At 47.4% G+C, this 15,547-nt stretch overlaps 2 protein-coding genes across 2 annotated transcripts in view; both read right to left on the reverse strand.

The window, feature by feature from the left end:
• Window positions 1-1,227: 1,227 nt before the first annotated feature.
• Hoxb1 (homeobox B1) lies at window positions 1,228-8,184 on the reverse strand. The gene is made up of 2 exons (XM_005321723.4): window positions 3,083-8,184; window positions 1,228-2,635 (listed from the first exon to the last, which is right to left on the reverse strand). Exons 1-2 carry the CDS (start codon window positions 3,660-3,662, stop codon window positions 2,307-2,309), a joined length of 909 nt encoding a protein of 302 aa, XP_005321780.2. The 5' UTR covers window positions 3,663-8,184; the 3' UTR covers window positions 1,228-2,306.
• A 5,566-nt stretch (window positions 8,185-13,750) lies between these two features.
• The window catches only part of Hoxb2 (homeobox B2), a 30,617-nt gene continuing 28,820 nt past the window's right edge, over window positions 13,751-15,547 (reverse strand). The window contains exon 3 of the mRNA XM_078042170.1: window positions 13,751-14,814. Coding sequence (XP_077898296.1) covers window positions 14,141-14,814 — 674 coding nt within the window. The 3' untranslated portion in view covers window positions 13,751-14,140. The remainder of the gene's footprint in view (window positions 14,815-15,547) is intronic.

The raw sequence follows: 15,547 nt of genomic DNA on the forward strand, positions 1-15,547 counted from the left end.
ATAATGCTGACACCAATTTCATGAGGAAGTAAATGCTTGGCGTTGCTTATATACATTCCGCATACACGTTTCTCTCTGCCTCTCTGCCTCTCTTCCTTTCAAAGGTCGCGAATTTAAACAGATGGTGGGGGGCACTAGATAAGACGCCTGAGCCTTAGTCACCGCTGCACCCCAGCAGTGCTATCCTGGCCCTGGGTAGTACAGAGCTCCCAGGGTGACCGGAATCAATAAACCCGGGCCTGGAGCCCAGAGGCCCGCGTCATCTCCAAGGCACCGCCAGGCGAGTGAGCGATGGCGGTTTGTTGGCCGCTGCAGAGTTTCCTGAGGCTCCCCGCCTCCGCCCACCAAAGGTTTGCCGGTGGGACCAGCCCAGAGACAATAGCAGCCCCCGCGGGCGCGCTGCTGGCTTGTTTGGCCAGCCCAGAGGCGCATCGAGGTAAAAAGGTCAGCGCCGGTCCCGCTTACCTCGGCGACCTTCCCCCACCTCATCTCGGGCCACCTCCCCTTGGCCGGCACCCCACCCCACCCGGCCCTTTGGTGGCCACCTCCTTCCTGCTGTCCAACGCCTGAGATCGAGGGCGTTCACCTTGAGCCCCGACGGAAAGGCATTTGAAGCCTTGAAGGCGAGCCGGCTGTGACCGGACTCTAGCGACCGCTGGGACTCCCCAAATCCGGTTGAATCGCTGTTAGGAAAGGCATTGGTTTGAGGGGAGCGAATTTATTTGTGTGCCAGTCGGGAATTGGTCAGCGACCCATCCTGTCGCTGAGCAAGAATAAGAGGGAAGGCATCACACCACCCCATCCCTAACCTGCTTCACTCCTTCAGCTAAGATCTCCTGGGGGTCCACTGTCTGCCAGGCCCAAGTCTGGACAGGAGGGAGTTCAGGAAAGGGAAAAGGTACTGTTTCCTCTGCTTTCCCCCACATTTCCTCCTCCTCTTACTCCATCTTTTTGTCCTCTGCAAACAGATCTGTTCTCTATTCCTCCCCTTCTCTCAAGAATATCTCAGTACTGTCTCACCTCTCAGATTCCTCCATTTTTTCTGGTTCTCCCAGTCACCAGTGCACTAACCATTGCTCTAGGTGCCTGAAGCCCAATTCACCTTAAGCTCACCTCCAGTAAGTCCTTCTCTGTATCCAACTGAGATAAACCTCAACTCTTTCCAACCCAACCAGCTAACACCAACTATTTCCTCACCTTTTAAATTTAAGGGAAGCCAGAAGGAAGCAGGAGAAAACACAGACTTTATTGAAATGAGGTAGTTGGAGATACAGAGAAAACCTGGCTTGTTTGGGGCTCAGTTTTCCAGAAACTTAAATGGTGTCTCCACTGTCTCCAAGGTTCAGAGAAATGAATGTCTCCAAAGTTCAGAGAAATGTTTGAAGTTGCTGGGAGCTCTCACTATACCTGAGCCTCCCTGGGGTAAAGAGGTATGCCTCCAAGTGGGGGAAGGCCCCCAGGGGTAGGAATGGAGATGGGGACAAGATTCCTGGGTTTTCCAGGAGGCAATAAATAGGGGGAATGTAGTAGGGGCATGCCTGTGCCTTCCTGGTTGAAGCTTGCTGAGAGCAGGCCTTGCACAGTATTCTAGAAGTCTCTGGCATACCAAGTTTCAAAACACTTTGGTGATTTAGTAATGAGGTCATTAATAGGAGGAGGCAGGTCTCAGAAAACAACCTCTGGAGGCTGTGTTAGTGCAATACAAATGTGCCAGGAAAGGGTTAATAGGGTTAGATGGGGAGCTTTTTGGTCTTTCACAAGGAAGCTGATGCTATTGTAGTTTGTGGGTAACTGTATTGAGGACTGAGATTTAGGGTTGCTGATAATAATACATCTGCACTCAAATACCACTTACATAAGAAAATCCAAGGGCTTCTCTCTATCCCAGGCCTAGAAAGAGGAGTCAGGATAAGAGTGCATGAGGAGCATCCTCAAAGCTTAAAGGCACTGAACTGAATAGCCAAAAGTTGGAAGGGAAAGGAGAACTCAGGAGGATGGGCTGGCTCTCATCCTCATTCTTGCCATTGCGTGGATCCCCAGATCAAAGGCAGGGGAAAGCCCATCCAGTCCCTCCACCTTTGACAGGTTGGGTATTTCTCAGGCCCCCAGTCCTGTAGGATCCCCAAGCCATCAATCTACTCTCTTCCCAGATCTGAGAAAAAAATCTTCCCCCAGTCCCCGTCCCCATCTAAACTGGTGTCCCAGTCTTGGCAAGGATCACCAGGGCGGTGAAGTTGGGGAAGGACAGAGGAGGACTGGGCTAGGGCTCTACAGTGCTGGAAGCCGCTCGGGTTGAAAAGTTCAGTTCAGGAGGTGATGGAGCTGGGCGAGGCTTCCGGGGAGGTGCCTGTCGACTGGTCCGAGGCATCTCCCGCTGCCTCCTTGGGGCAACCTGGAGGAGCTGGCGGAACTCGGCTTCCCTCTCGTTCGCGCTTCTTCTGCTTCATGCGCCGGTTCTGGAACCAAATCTTGACTTGCGTTTCATTGAGCTCCAAGGTGGCAGCGATTTCCACCCTCCGGGCCCGGCTCAGGTACTTGTTGAAATGGAACTCCTTCTCCAGCTCAGTCAGCTGCCGTGTGGTGAAGTTGGTGCGGAGGCCACCGGTCGCGCCCAGTCCCAGCTCCGACACCTTCGCTAGGGGCGGGGCGGGAAGAAAGGCCACGTCAGTTCTCTCACCTCTCTCCCTCCCCTCCGCTCCTCCTAATGTAGCTGTGCACCCTCAGTCAGCATTCTGTCCCTAGTTCTCAAAGTCCCTACGGATCACCAGGCAGCCCGGTGGTGATCTTCAAACGCGGAGCAACCTTTCCCATACTTCCACCCCCAGCCCAACGCAGCGGGTCCTGGGCCCCCATTCTGCGCCAACAGATCCGCAAGTGGGTTGTGTATGGAGACCTACTCTCCGGGGTGGCCCTGCACTTGCTAGATGGAAAGATCTCACCTGATCTGGCGGGAGTACGCTTACCTGCCTCTACCAGAACGGCTGAGAGAAAATAACCCATCTCAGGAACAAGACACCTCAGTGCAGGGACAACTAAGCTGCCTGGGGCCTGGGAGAGGGGGGTGGCCACGTCTGAGCCCTACCTGTCTTGGGTGGGTTCCTCTTAACCTTCATCCAGTCGAAGGTCCGGGCCGTGGGGGTACTGGGTTCTGACGCGCAAGATGATGATTCCTTGTCCTCGGAGAGGAGATCAGCGTAGGCCGGTGCAAAGCTCGAGGTCTGCTCGTTCCCATAAGGGGGCTGTGGTGGAGGGTATGGCCCAGTGCCGGATCCACCCACTCCGTAGCCGTCGGGCAAGCCCCCTAGCTGGGCAGCGTAGTTGGATGGATGAAAATAGCCTCCATCTCCTTCCGATTGACCCAAAGGGTAATATTGAGAAGGCCCATAGCTGGGACTGCAGGAGGCCGGGGCATACCCTGAGGGCGCAGAGCTGGGAAAGGGCACCCCCAGCGCTGAAGGCGGTTGCTGGGAGGGATAGCCCGAGTTCTGCTGCAGCACAGGGCTGGGCAGCCCCCCACCATAGCGGCCCTCGCCTGCGTAGCTGTCAATGGCAGGAGCCGAACTGTGGGGAAAGGAGGTTAGGGCGTTGTGGGCGCTGTAGGCGTTGGGTCCCCGGTTACAGAGTGGGTACTCTAGGAAGGAGTTCATCCTATTATAGTCCATGCGTGGAGGCCGCAGGAGGGTCGGCCCTTTTCGGGGAGACACCCTCTTGCCCTACAACCTTTCCGCAGTATGTCACAGCGATGAGGCTTGCATCCATGGCCTGGGCCAGATCGCCTGGGCCAGAGCTCCCCTAGGAAAGGGGTAGGGAGTGGGGGTAGGGGGGCACATGTGATCTCTCCCAGGCCAATGGGCAAAGAGGGCCAGAGTTTGGCAGCCCCAGCGCCCATCCATCAGCCCCCAAGCATTAGCATGACAAAGACACTTCAATCACCGGCAGCCCATCCATCTGAGAGCGACATGGAAGCGTCAAAAACATCTTTCTTCAAAGACTTTTGGAAAGAAGGGACCAGAGGGAGTGGGGGGGAAAGTTTGAAGAATATTCAAGACTTTTCTCCCCTCACAACCCCCAAGGCCTTCAATAGGCTCTGGGTTATTAGATTTGGACAAATTCAACCCAGCTGCCCCTCGATCTTCCCACCCCTAAAAGAAGCCTCCCCCCCCAGGCTGTAGACCTGGAGGTGGAGAACCTAGCTTCTTTACTTTGCCCAGAATTCCCACTCTGGTTTTGTTTCTCCTAATTTGTCTTGGGGTGATGGGCTAAGACAGTGGGGTGAGGTATGTTATCTTGGGCCAAATGGATGACTGTGAAGAGGGGGTGGGGTGGGATGGAAAAACACCTAAGGGTGTGAGGCAGGGTCTAGAATCCAGAGAAAGAATTCATTAAGCGAGGGGTGGGAAAATGGCATTTCAAGGGAGCAAGCCAGGGCTATAGAAATGTGGGGAGGAGGATGAAAAACGCCCCATTCCTCTCTCCATCTCTCTGCATAAATGCTCTCTCCTCATTCACGCATCCATTTCTCTCCCTCAGCCTCTCTTTATATTCTCTCTGTCTCAATCCATCTCTCTGTTCGTCCATCTCTCTCCATATTTATATTTGTTCCCTACCTATCCATCAACTCATCTTGCTAGATGTATTTATCCTCTCTCTAGCCATCCATAGCTGTAGCTGGCTCACTCACTCAGACTTAAATAACTCCCTATATCTCTCCAGAGAACCAGAATGAGCAGAGCTAGGTGATGTTTACAGGGGGGGTGAAAAGGAGGGGGATTTTTATTTTCTTTCCAAAATGTTTAAAACTAGTGGAGGCCCTGAACTCTGGTTCCTTCCTACCCCTTCTCTCCTTCACCACCCTCCATGTCCTTTAAAAAAAAAATCCCTAGCCACAAATCTATAAATTCAATACCAATTAAGTGTTGAAGATTACTCAAATTTCCATGAATGTTCTAGAATACATAAAGGAAGTTTCCTCAGAGAATGAGAAAATCAGTGCAGAGGCCCTGCGACTTCTTTGACTTCTTCTTCTTCTTCTTTTTTTTTTTTTTTTTTAATAACAGAGATTGAACCCAGGGGCACTCTATCCTTGAGCTAAATCTCCAGCCCTTTTAATTTTTATTTTGAAACAGGATCTCACTAAGTTGATTAGGGCCTTGCTAAATTGCTGAGGCTGGCCTCAAACTCATGATCCTCTTTCTTCAGTCTCCTGGGTTGTTGGGATTACAAGCATGCCACTGTGCCCAGCTGGGACTCTCAATTCTGAGGGTAAGGAAGGGAACCTCACCTCTTTCTGCTCAGTATGTCTGTTGCATTAGGGTTGGTGGAAAAACAACAGGAAGTGTCTTGCTTGCTCTCTCAGACCCTGGATGAAACTAGAAGAGCTCCTCGATTCTCCTCCTCCTCCTCCTCCTCCTCCAGACTCTGCGGACAAGAGCTTAGAGCAATCCAACACCCACACTCATTTGTAACCTGTCAGGGTGTCTGCCTGACCAGAGTCCTGGGGCCAGAGCTCGGGCAAGTCCAGGAGGGCAAGAGTTCAGGGAGGGGTCTCTGTAAACAAGTGAGCTCTGGAGAGGAAGGGGAAGCAGGTGGTACAGGCCCACAGAGGACCTTCAAAATGTCTCAGGTTTCCCCACTCCCTAAAGGGCAGGTATGCACTCATTCCTCCACAAAGGACTCCAAAATTGTCTCTCTCAATCTCTGTGTCTTCATCTTCTGGCTCCCATTCCTCCTTCTTGTCCTTACACGGTCCCTATAGTTGCCCCTCCTGCTTTCTACTCGGTATCTCCAGAATCACACTGTGAGCTCCCTTAGTCCCCAACTAGGAAGGAGCTCAAAGCACTTCACAGAACTCCAGTCCCCCTTCCCACTTCACAGGTGTTCTTCCTCAGACACAGACAAGTTGTGGGCAGGGAACCTGCTCATAACTTCTTTAAGAGAGATGCAGTGGGGGAGGGGGAGAGAATGTTCACGTGTCAAAGGGATGAGGGCAGACAAAAGAAAGAATTGAGATGGGGAGAGTGGTGTACAGAAGAATTGAAGAGAAAAGGATTACTGAGATATGAGCAAGCAGAATTCTTTCTATTCCACCTCTCTGGGAGAAAGTTTGTAGTTAATTCTGAAGTTTTCTTATTTATTTATTTATTCACTCACTTAATTATTTTTGTAAATACTGGTGATAGAACCCAGACGCATTTTTATGACCGAGCTATATCCTTTTTATTTCTTGTTTTCTAATTTTGAGACAGGGTCCCAGACTCACTAAATTGCTCAAGGCCTAACTAAATTGTTGAGGCTGCCCTCAAACTTGGAATCCTTCTGCCTGTGCCTCTGGAATCTCTGGAATTACAGGATTGTGATATAGCACCCAGTCTTTCTCTCTCTCTCCTGAGACCTCAGGTGTAGGGAACTAGGGTTTGTCTTCTAACCCCAAATCTGAGCCAGGCCTATATCTGACCTGGTTGCCCTGTTTCTGAGAATGAGACTTCTCTCTCCATCTTTCCTTCATCACAGGGAGAACCTTCTCACCCCATCCCTTGCCCTCCTAATTAAGGGACCAATTTGAGTCTAAAGGAAAAAATAAATTCCAAATCTGTTTGATAAAACTATGCAAATCTGTCTGGGAGTTGAGGAAATGCACTCCTACTATAGCAGCTGAAGTCACTAACAATCTGTCATTATTAACAGGAAGAAAAGAGGGGGACTGGGGTATAGTTCTGTGGACAGCATCCACCTAGCATGCATGAGGCCCTGAATTTGATCCCTAGTACTAAAGAATGAAAAGAGAAAGGAAGAAAGGGGGGGATGGAAGGAAGAAAGGAAGGGAGGGAGGGGAGAAAGAAAATAAAAGTACCTCAAATTATACTGTCAGTGGCAGTGATTATTTTGGTCTCCATTCTCCAAATTTACTATGCCCTCCAATTTATCCCTGAGTCTCACCACCTTCCTTCTTATTGCAGGTATCAAAACTTTCCAAAATCTCTATTGGCTTTCCCAGCACCATCTCAAGGAACTGAGAGGACTGAGGATATAGCTCAGGTGGTAGAGTACCTGCCTAGCATGAATGAGGTCCTGGGTTCAATCCCTACTGCCCCCCTCCCAAAAAAAAACTGTGAGAACCAAACAGATCAGGTCCCCAAGTCTCCTAAAGTTGATTTCCTTGTTTATATGATAAGTTTACACATATACATAGAGAACATAGGCTCATTTATTTATTTATTTATTTTTAATATTTATTTTTTAGGTGTAGATGGACACAACACAATGCCTTTATTTTAATGTAGTGCTGAGGATCGAACCCAGGTCCTGCCTGTGCTAGGCGAGCGCTCCACGCTGAGTCACAATCCCAGCCCAACATAAATCCCAGGCATATTTAGAACTGAAATTATCTTAGGGAATTATTGGTTCTTATGCTAAAAATACAGACAGAGGAAACCATTCTGATCAAAATAGGGATATGTTAGAAGTTTGCACCCGGACTTTGCCAGCTACTCTTCCAGGTGAATGAGGCAGGAGGACTGAAAGTTCAAGGCCAGCCTGGAGAACCAGTCTCAAAATAAAAAACAAAAAACAACTGGGGACCTGAGGATGTAGTTCAGTGGTAAAGCCCTCCTGGATTCAATCCTCAGTACAGAGGGAGTGGAGGAAGAAGTTTACACCTTTTTGGTCCTTTCTGTGGAGGCAGCTCTTAGGTTGGGAAGTTGGCAGGAACTATCTAACAGTTCTTTCATTAGGCCTCAAGGTTCTCTATCTGCTCTACCTAGTTTAAATTTGGGGAGGCCAAACCCAAGATCAAAAGTTGGAATTTCAAAACTAGAAGGATATCCAATTTTTCCCAAGAGATGGCTTATTGTTGCTGTTGGGGAGAAAATGGGATCTGAATTCACTATTGTTTCTTTTCATGTCAGATAATTGAACTGTCATGGATCTGGTTTAGGATCTCAGAATATGGACAGTGCATATTGTAATGACATGACTACTAGGTTTGTGGACAGAATACTTGGGTTCAAGTCCTTGTTTTGGCCTTTTCTTAACATTATGACCCTTGAAAAGTTCCTTCCTTCCCTTTCCTTCTCTTTTCTCTCTCTCCTTCCTCCACCCTGACTCTCTGACTGAACCCAGGGAAGCTCACATAAACTAGGCAAATGTTCTTCCACTGATCTATGCCCTCAACGATAAACAAGCTTACTTTAAAAAAAAAAAAATATATATATATATATATATATATATATATTAGTTATATGTGGACACAATATCTTTATTATTTTTTAAAATTTTTATGTGGTGCTGAAGATCGAACTTTGTGCCTCACGCATGCTAGGCGAGCACTCTACCTCTGAGCCACAACTCCAGCCCTAAACAAATTTCTTGACTTCTCTGAGTCTTAGCCTCCTACAAGAAGAATGGATTTAATACTACTTACTTTCCTGCATTGTTAATAGAATTAAAGCAAACAAGAAAAATATAAACCATAGAAAACTCTATAGATGTATGATACTAACATTATATGCACATTCCAAAATAGTGTGAGTCAGTCTTCTGTTTTTTAATATAACTAGTGTATTAAAATATGGTAATATGCAATAGGAGAATAGTATATATTGCTATTCTTTTATGCAACATATCGCCATATACTATACAACATGTACTTTATCATATGCAAATTTCATTGAGGATGGAGTGGATTGGCTTATTTGGGCAAAGAATTTTCTTCTAAGCTGAAGAATTTTTTTGAAAACTTAAGCCTAATATTTAATGCCTATAAAGATACCCAAATTAATAAAACCATACCAGAAAGGTTTGCAGTTGAATATATTAGAAATAATTTTCCTAATATTTGGGTAAAGTTGGCTAGGGAAGAAGTTGTCCCTTTTTCCTGAGGCTTAGATGTCTGTTCCAGAGGGGGAAAGGGTTGAACCTGAATAAATGATTGGAGACATTATTAAATAATGATTGGAATTTTTTTTTCAGTGCTGAGGATTAAACTCAGAGCCTCCCTCATACATGCTAGGCAAGTGCTGTACCACTTTGAGCTACATTCACTACCCTGATTGGGATCTAAAAGAAAAGATTAGAGTGACATGAAGATTTGAAATAATTTTCCACTTACCCAGGTTTATCCAAATGTGATAGTTTGGACCAAAATATCCACTTTGGAAACCTTATCAAACACTGGTCAAGCTGAATTTGGATACGAATGATTGTCCATACTGTGACTTTTCTGTGGTAGTTGGGGGTTAGGGAAGGTGTTGTTGTACTAGTAGTTGTTGTTGTTTTGCCCAGGGCCTCTAACATGCTACAGATAGGCAGGAGCTCTATCACTGAGCTATACCCCCCAACCTCTATCAGAAGGTTTTAAGGGAACTCCTTCCACTGAGGAGAGTAATTTGTTAGTTTTCCTTCAAGCATTAACTACCTTTCTTAGCACTGAGAGTGGAAAGAGTATATGGGCAGGAAAGCAGAGCTTGGCTGGAGAAGTCAATATGGGATCTGGACTACAGCAGCCATAGCAAACAAAGGAGACATAGAGACACCCTAGAAGCCACCTTCTACACAGTGAGGACATGCCTTTAACTGAAAGCAAGGAATTATGCAGTGGGGCCAGTTCTTGTCAGTGACCTAAAGGAAAAGTGGTTAGGAGAAGTCAGTAGGGCTGAATTAGGAATTCGGGGAAAAATAGAATTTGTGACTATGCTCCTGATGCCTAGTAACCAAATAAAATCTACTACACCATGTCAAATAAGAAGTTTGGTGACTCTTTTTATTCAAAATGGCCTCCTCTCTTTTAAACAAGAATAAGTATAGCCTTACATTGAGGAAAGTGGCAGAGGATGAAAGCCAGAGAGAGACTTGGCTACAATACTTCTGTATACTCATATTTATTGAATTCCTGACACATCACACTGCACCCAAAGACATGCATGTTGAAAAGATTTCTCTCTCTACTCTTTTAATGATTGGGGGCATGATTTGGGATATAAATATACAAATTAAAATCTGTTAAAATGGTTCCAATCAGGAAAGTAGGAGGTAGGTTATTATCAAACACCAAGAGTCACTTAAGAGCCGATAACTCCAAGCATTATAAATATTTAATGGACTGATTGTGAAAACTAACAAATATACTCTGGGCATATATCAATGCAGAATACATTGGAAATATTTAATTTTTCAATTTCCATCACAGATAGAGAAACTGAGGTCCAGAGAGGGGAAGGGACTTGACCAGGCATAAATTAATTTTTTAAAAAATGACTCCAGGTTATCACAATTGTAAGTCATTCTTTGAGCTAATGGTCCTTTCTTTTACCATAATATTAATGAACCATTCTTCTTATATGAATGATTCACCAACAGTAGGGCAGATTGACCAGCAGCTTTCTTGTCTCTACTGAAACCTTCCCAGTCCAACCACAGTCAATTCATAAACTGTCTATGCTGCAGACCACTTATAATTTTGTCCTGACTCAGGAGATGTCCTGCCCCAATATGGATGGGAGAAGTGGGTATAGCTGCCTGGCACTGTCCTGTAACCTGCTGCCATGGCCAGGTGTACTGCTCCACCTAGGAACTACCCCTCTTTCCCTTCCTTCTCCATAGCCAACTGTTAAAGCTGTAGCTAAAAAAGGATGACCCCAGAGAGAAAACAGCAAAAAGTAAACCATCTGGAACACAAACATCCCAAGTCCCATCTCTTTATGAATCCTACATTTGGCAAGAATTCCTTTGGATTTGACATTAGCTTGGGTGGGGAGATTGAAGATGGGAGTCATTTCCTTCTGGAAATACATTGCCTCTTTATTCTTTGATGGTATCACCAGAGATGGTGAGTTTGTGAAAGAAGAGAAACAGAGGGGCTGGAGTTGTAGCTCAGTGGTAGAGCACTTGCCTAGCATGTGTGAGGCCCTGGGTTCAATCCCCAGCACTACATAAAACTAAATAAACAAGATAAAGCATTATGTTTATCTACAATTTTAAAATATTTAAAAAAAGAAATAAAGAACAGAAATAGAAAACCTTATCTGTTTCCTGTAAAAAGAATCCCAACTCCTCTCTAATAATTAGCCAAGGGAAATGCTGAATCTCCCTATTTCTTCTCACCCCCAGGAAAGTGGGAATGCATAAATCTAAACATATAGAGCCTTTGGCTGGACTCTCTTGGCTCTCCAATCATTTGGCAGGAGGAATCAGGACTGATGCAGGCAGCAGCTGAGATTCCCTGCCCTTTGGGCTCCTGGTTTGGGTTTAAAGGATTGGAAGGTAGTAGCGACATAAAATAGATTTAAAATTCTTAAGCATGGAAGAAGGCAAGAAACAAAGTGATACTGTGGTCTAGCATTTCTTCTCAAACTTTAATATGCCTATAAATCACTTAGGGACCTGATAATTTAAAGATTCTGATTTAGTAGGTCTGCATTTCTAACTATCTCAGAGGTAATGCTTATGCTGCTGGCCTATGGAGCAGCCAGTCTCTAAAGCATAGGAGCCTCAGAGCCCCCTGAGTAGCATAGACCATGATCCCTGGATGGGGTTTCTTTCCAGCACAGCAGCTCCTGCATTTTTTGGCATTGATAAAGAGTGCTCTCCTTTTGACCAAAGAAAGCTGGAAGGAGGTTAATTAGTGAGATCTTTCTGGTATTCTTGATCTTTGTAACAACCTGCTATCGCTGCAAGAGCATTTTTAATTAGACCAAATTATCTAGTTTGGCTGTCCATAGAAATCAAAGCTCCAGCTGAAATGTCTCTTTCATTTTGTTGGTGTAGAGACAGCTTATGTGCTGTGATTTTTAAGATGTTAAACACTGCCTGTGGGCATATTTTATGGAGAAATAAACACAGAGCCCAATGAGATGTATAGTGTGGTTTTAATATATTGTATATTCACTTATTTATGGGGAAAATAAACACACAAGCCAATAAGCTGTGTATTATTACTTTAATATATTGAATTTATTTCATACCTATATATTTTATGAGGGAAAATAAACTAATAAGATACACGATATTATTACAATAACACATCTAATTGTTCTATATTAATTTATTTATGAAAGAAATAACTGCAATTTAACATGACATAAGATTATTTAATGCACGAGATGAATTCTATATTAAGACAGTTTAAGGGATTAAATTCCAGCTGAATAAAATATGTGTACTTCCTGCACTGAGGGGCCAGTTAAAGAAATACTCCTTGGGCCTGCTTAGTCCTATATGTCACCACCTATGCTGGCTCTTGGCTTATTCTGACAGTTGCTGCCTCTTGGTGCCTGGTACTCTAAGTCCCCATCCTGCTGGTGCAGGGAAAGTCTAAGAGGCCCAGGAAATAAACTGCTTTCAAAGAACTGCAGCATCTGCCAGGGAGGTAGCCCCGCGGTGTCTGTTTCTGAGCCGGAGAAATATTAAATAAACCGAAGGACGATGAATGGCTTTCCAGGGTCCTTTAAATCTCTATGTTCGCGAGAATAAACCAGGAAGCAGATGGGGGGAGATCGATCCTTGCAGCGAGCTTACCAGCTATACCAGGAGCCAGGAAGGGCGCGGGGTGGGGGTTGGGGGTGGGGGTGTAGGAACTGGTGTTGAGAAGGCAAATGAAGTTGTTGGCCAAGACAGGTGGGTCTGCTGCATTTGGAGAAAGCTCTGGCCGGGCTTCAAATCCCAGAGCGCATGATGAAAAGTCATACTTGGCGAGGCCGAGCCAGGCCCTAAGACCCCCCACTTGCCATCCCCCTTCCCACACCCCATGCGGATTCTCCTTCCATCTCCATCTCGGGACCTCAGCATCCATTGGGCTCATTTAAAAGAAAAAAAATCCGGCTCCCAGGCTCTCTTTCCTTCCCTCCGATCTGGAACATCCCGAAGGGAGAAGGTGGGGGCGGACCGGGACTGGACCCGTCCAGCAGAGCGTCCAGCAGCGGCTGTCATGGCCGCCACAATCTCTTCCCTCGCCCTCCCGGCTGCCTGGCCCCAGCGCCATTTTGAGCGTCTTCCTTGCATTCCCATCTCCCTCCCACGCTCCTCGCTATTCCTTTCTTCCCTGAACGCCTTCCGATTGCCTGGTCCTGTTGCCCCGCAGCTCCTGGGATGCTCCTCCATTCCCAGGACCCCGGGTTGACAGCACAGACCTAGGAACATCGGTATTCGGCTGCGCCACATTTCTCATCCCGCCTCTTGTCCACTTGGAGGCCAGTTGTTATCATTTCTGGACAACGGGCCCAGCTTTTCAAGAAAACCCTTCTCCACTCCGTGGCCACCGACAGCCCCTAGGAAGTCTGGCTCCACATCCCAGGCCTTGCGTCCCCAGGCTTCTGAAGTTCCTAAAAAAGCCCCTCCATCGGCTTAGGGCATGGAAGTCTGGGAAGCCCTTGAACCCCCTCCTAATTAAGCAAAAACTCTGCTTTCCCGAGGCCTGTCCCTGAGGCTTCCTCTCCTTGCATCCTCTTCTGCTCACAGCACACCCTCTCTTTCCACCGTCCACCTTTATTTCTAAGCAGGGTCACTGGGAACTTCGTGCAGGACCTTATCGGTTTGGAGACAAGGTGACCAAGCATCTAGGAAACCCCCACTCGTCCTGGAGACGTGGGTCAAGAAATGGCCAACAAACGGAGCTACCTTTGTACCACCCGGACTTTGCCAGCCCCTGGTCTTTGTCACGGCTTGGGCCACTGAACCAGATCAATCTCATATGGGTCCTGGAGAAGTGAGAAGGGGCCCTGGGGACCGGGAAAGGACTGGGTCCCAACACAAACACTCGTTTTCATATTATAAAGACATTTTATTTAATCTATGAAAATAATGTACAATAAATACTTTCCCCTTTTCCTATTATTAAAGAATTTTAATAAATAAACTACAGTCTAAAACGTAAAAAAAAAGAAGAAAATAGGTCCCTCTAATTCCTTTTAAGAAACCCCCCCCAGTTTAATTATTCCTGAGATTTCGTTGGAAGTAGTCTAACAAACGGAGTTTATCTGTGTGATTTTAAAAAGAGAAACAAAAAAGGAAGTAGGTTAAACACTAATTCAATAATACCTGAATTTTAGCAAAACACATAAGTAAATGCAATTGGGGTGGAGGAAGCTCGATTTTCCCAACAGACGCAGTGGAGGACGGGGGGGTGGAAAGGGTCGGGGGATGAAACGGGTTAGGGAAACTGCAGGTCGATGGCACAAAGCGTGCTCGTGAAGAAGTCCAACTCTTCCTCGGAAAAGGGCACTGGGCTGTCGAGCGAGCCCTGTAGACTGGGGGAAAGGCCTCCGGACAGCTGGAGACAAGAGTCGGCCGCAAAGAAGTTGAGCTCGGGCAGGAAAGGCGAATCTTGCCGCTCTGGAAAAGCGTCTTCTGGCAATGACTCCGGCTCCAGGCCGCCGGCTCTGCGCAGGGCGCAGTCAGGGCTCTGAGCACCCGCACCCTCCAAGTGAGCTGCCAAAGGCTCAGGGCCTGGGGGGCCCGGCGCGACTTCGGAGGGATAAAGGCAGGCTTCCCGCACCACGCGAGAAACAGAGGGGCCTCCTGGGCTGGCCGCTGGTTCCTCAGCTGGGTCTCCAATTTCCTCTAGGACACCGGGGCAGGCTGGCTCCCCGTCGGGCTGTTCTCGGTGCTGCGTCTGCCTCTTGTGTTTCATGCGCCGGTTCTGGAACCAGACTTTGACCTGCCTTTCGGTGAGGTCCAGCAAGGCCGCGATCTCCACCCGACGAGGCCGGCACAGGTACTTGTTAAAATGAAATTCCTTCTCCAGCTCCAGCAGCTGCGTGTTGGTGTAGGCGGTGCGCAGCCTGCGCGCCCCGCCGCCGCCCGCGTCGGGCAGTCCCGGGCCATCTATTGAAAAGCAGGCTGGGCGTCACAGCGGGTCTTGTCTTCATCCCAACTTCACTTCAGCAGAGATCAAGACTACCCCATCCTCCAAAAACAATATCAGGAGCCTCCCTTTCCCACCCCCACGCCCAGCAAAACGGTTTGCTCTCACTACTCTTCCGTTCTTTCCGCTCCCTCCCTCGATGGCAGACCTGGCCAGGGTTAGGGCAAAGCATTCGGAGCCGGCCGCGGGCCACAGAGAGGGCGGGGAGAGGTTCCTTTTCTCTCCCAGAATCTCAGATACCCCTTCCCAATGAATTTTCAAACTCAACCCCGGGAGAGCTTTCACAGATTGTTCTTCACCTCTTTTCCTTTCTAGCTCTCAAATTTGCCCTCCTAGGGTTGGGAGAGGGAGGAGGATCGCATCTTTTCCTGCCCCAGATTCATTCCCAACAACACTCATTCCTCTACACAGATTCCTCAATCGAATCCTTTTCTTCTACCATAGGGTTGGGGGGGCGGGAGGACTCTTCACCATCCAGTTTCCAAATCTACTGTAGGAAAAAAATAATCTGGCAGCGGCCAGGCCTGAGCCTCGCGGGACATTCTGCTTCCCCATCCCGAGAATTGACCGAGCAAGGGAACCCCAACAGGCTTGCTGCTTTTTTTTTTTTTTTTTTTTTTTGGCCTCCCCCGCTACTCTTTCTCCCTCTTTCTTCTAGCTACACCCTACCCCACCCCCAACACGCTTACCGAC

Source organism: Ictidomys tridecemlineatus, chromosome 3 (assembly GCF_052094955.1).
Source record: "Ictidomys tridecemlineatus isolate mIctTri1 chromosome 3, mIctTri1.hap1, whole genome shotgun sequence".
Lineage (NCBI taxonomy): Eukaryota > Metazoa > Chordata > Mammalia > Rodentia > Sciuridae > Ictidomys > Ictidomys tridecemlineatus.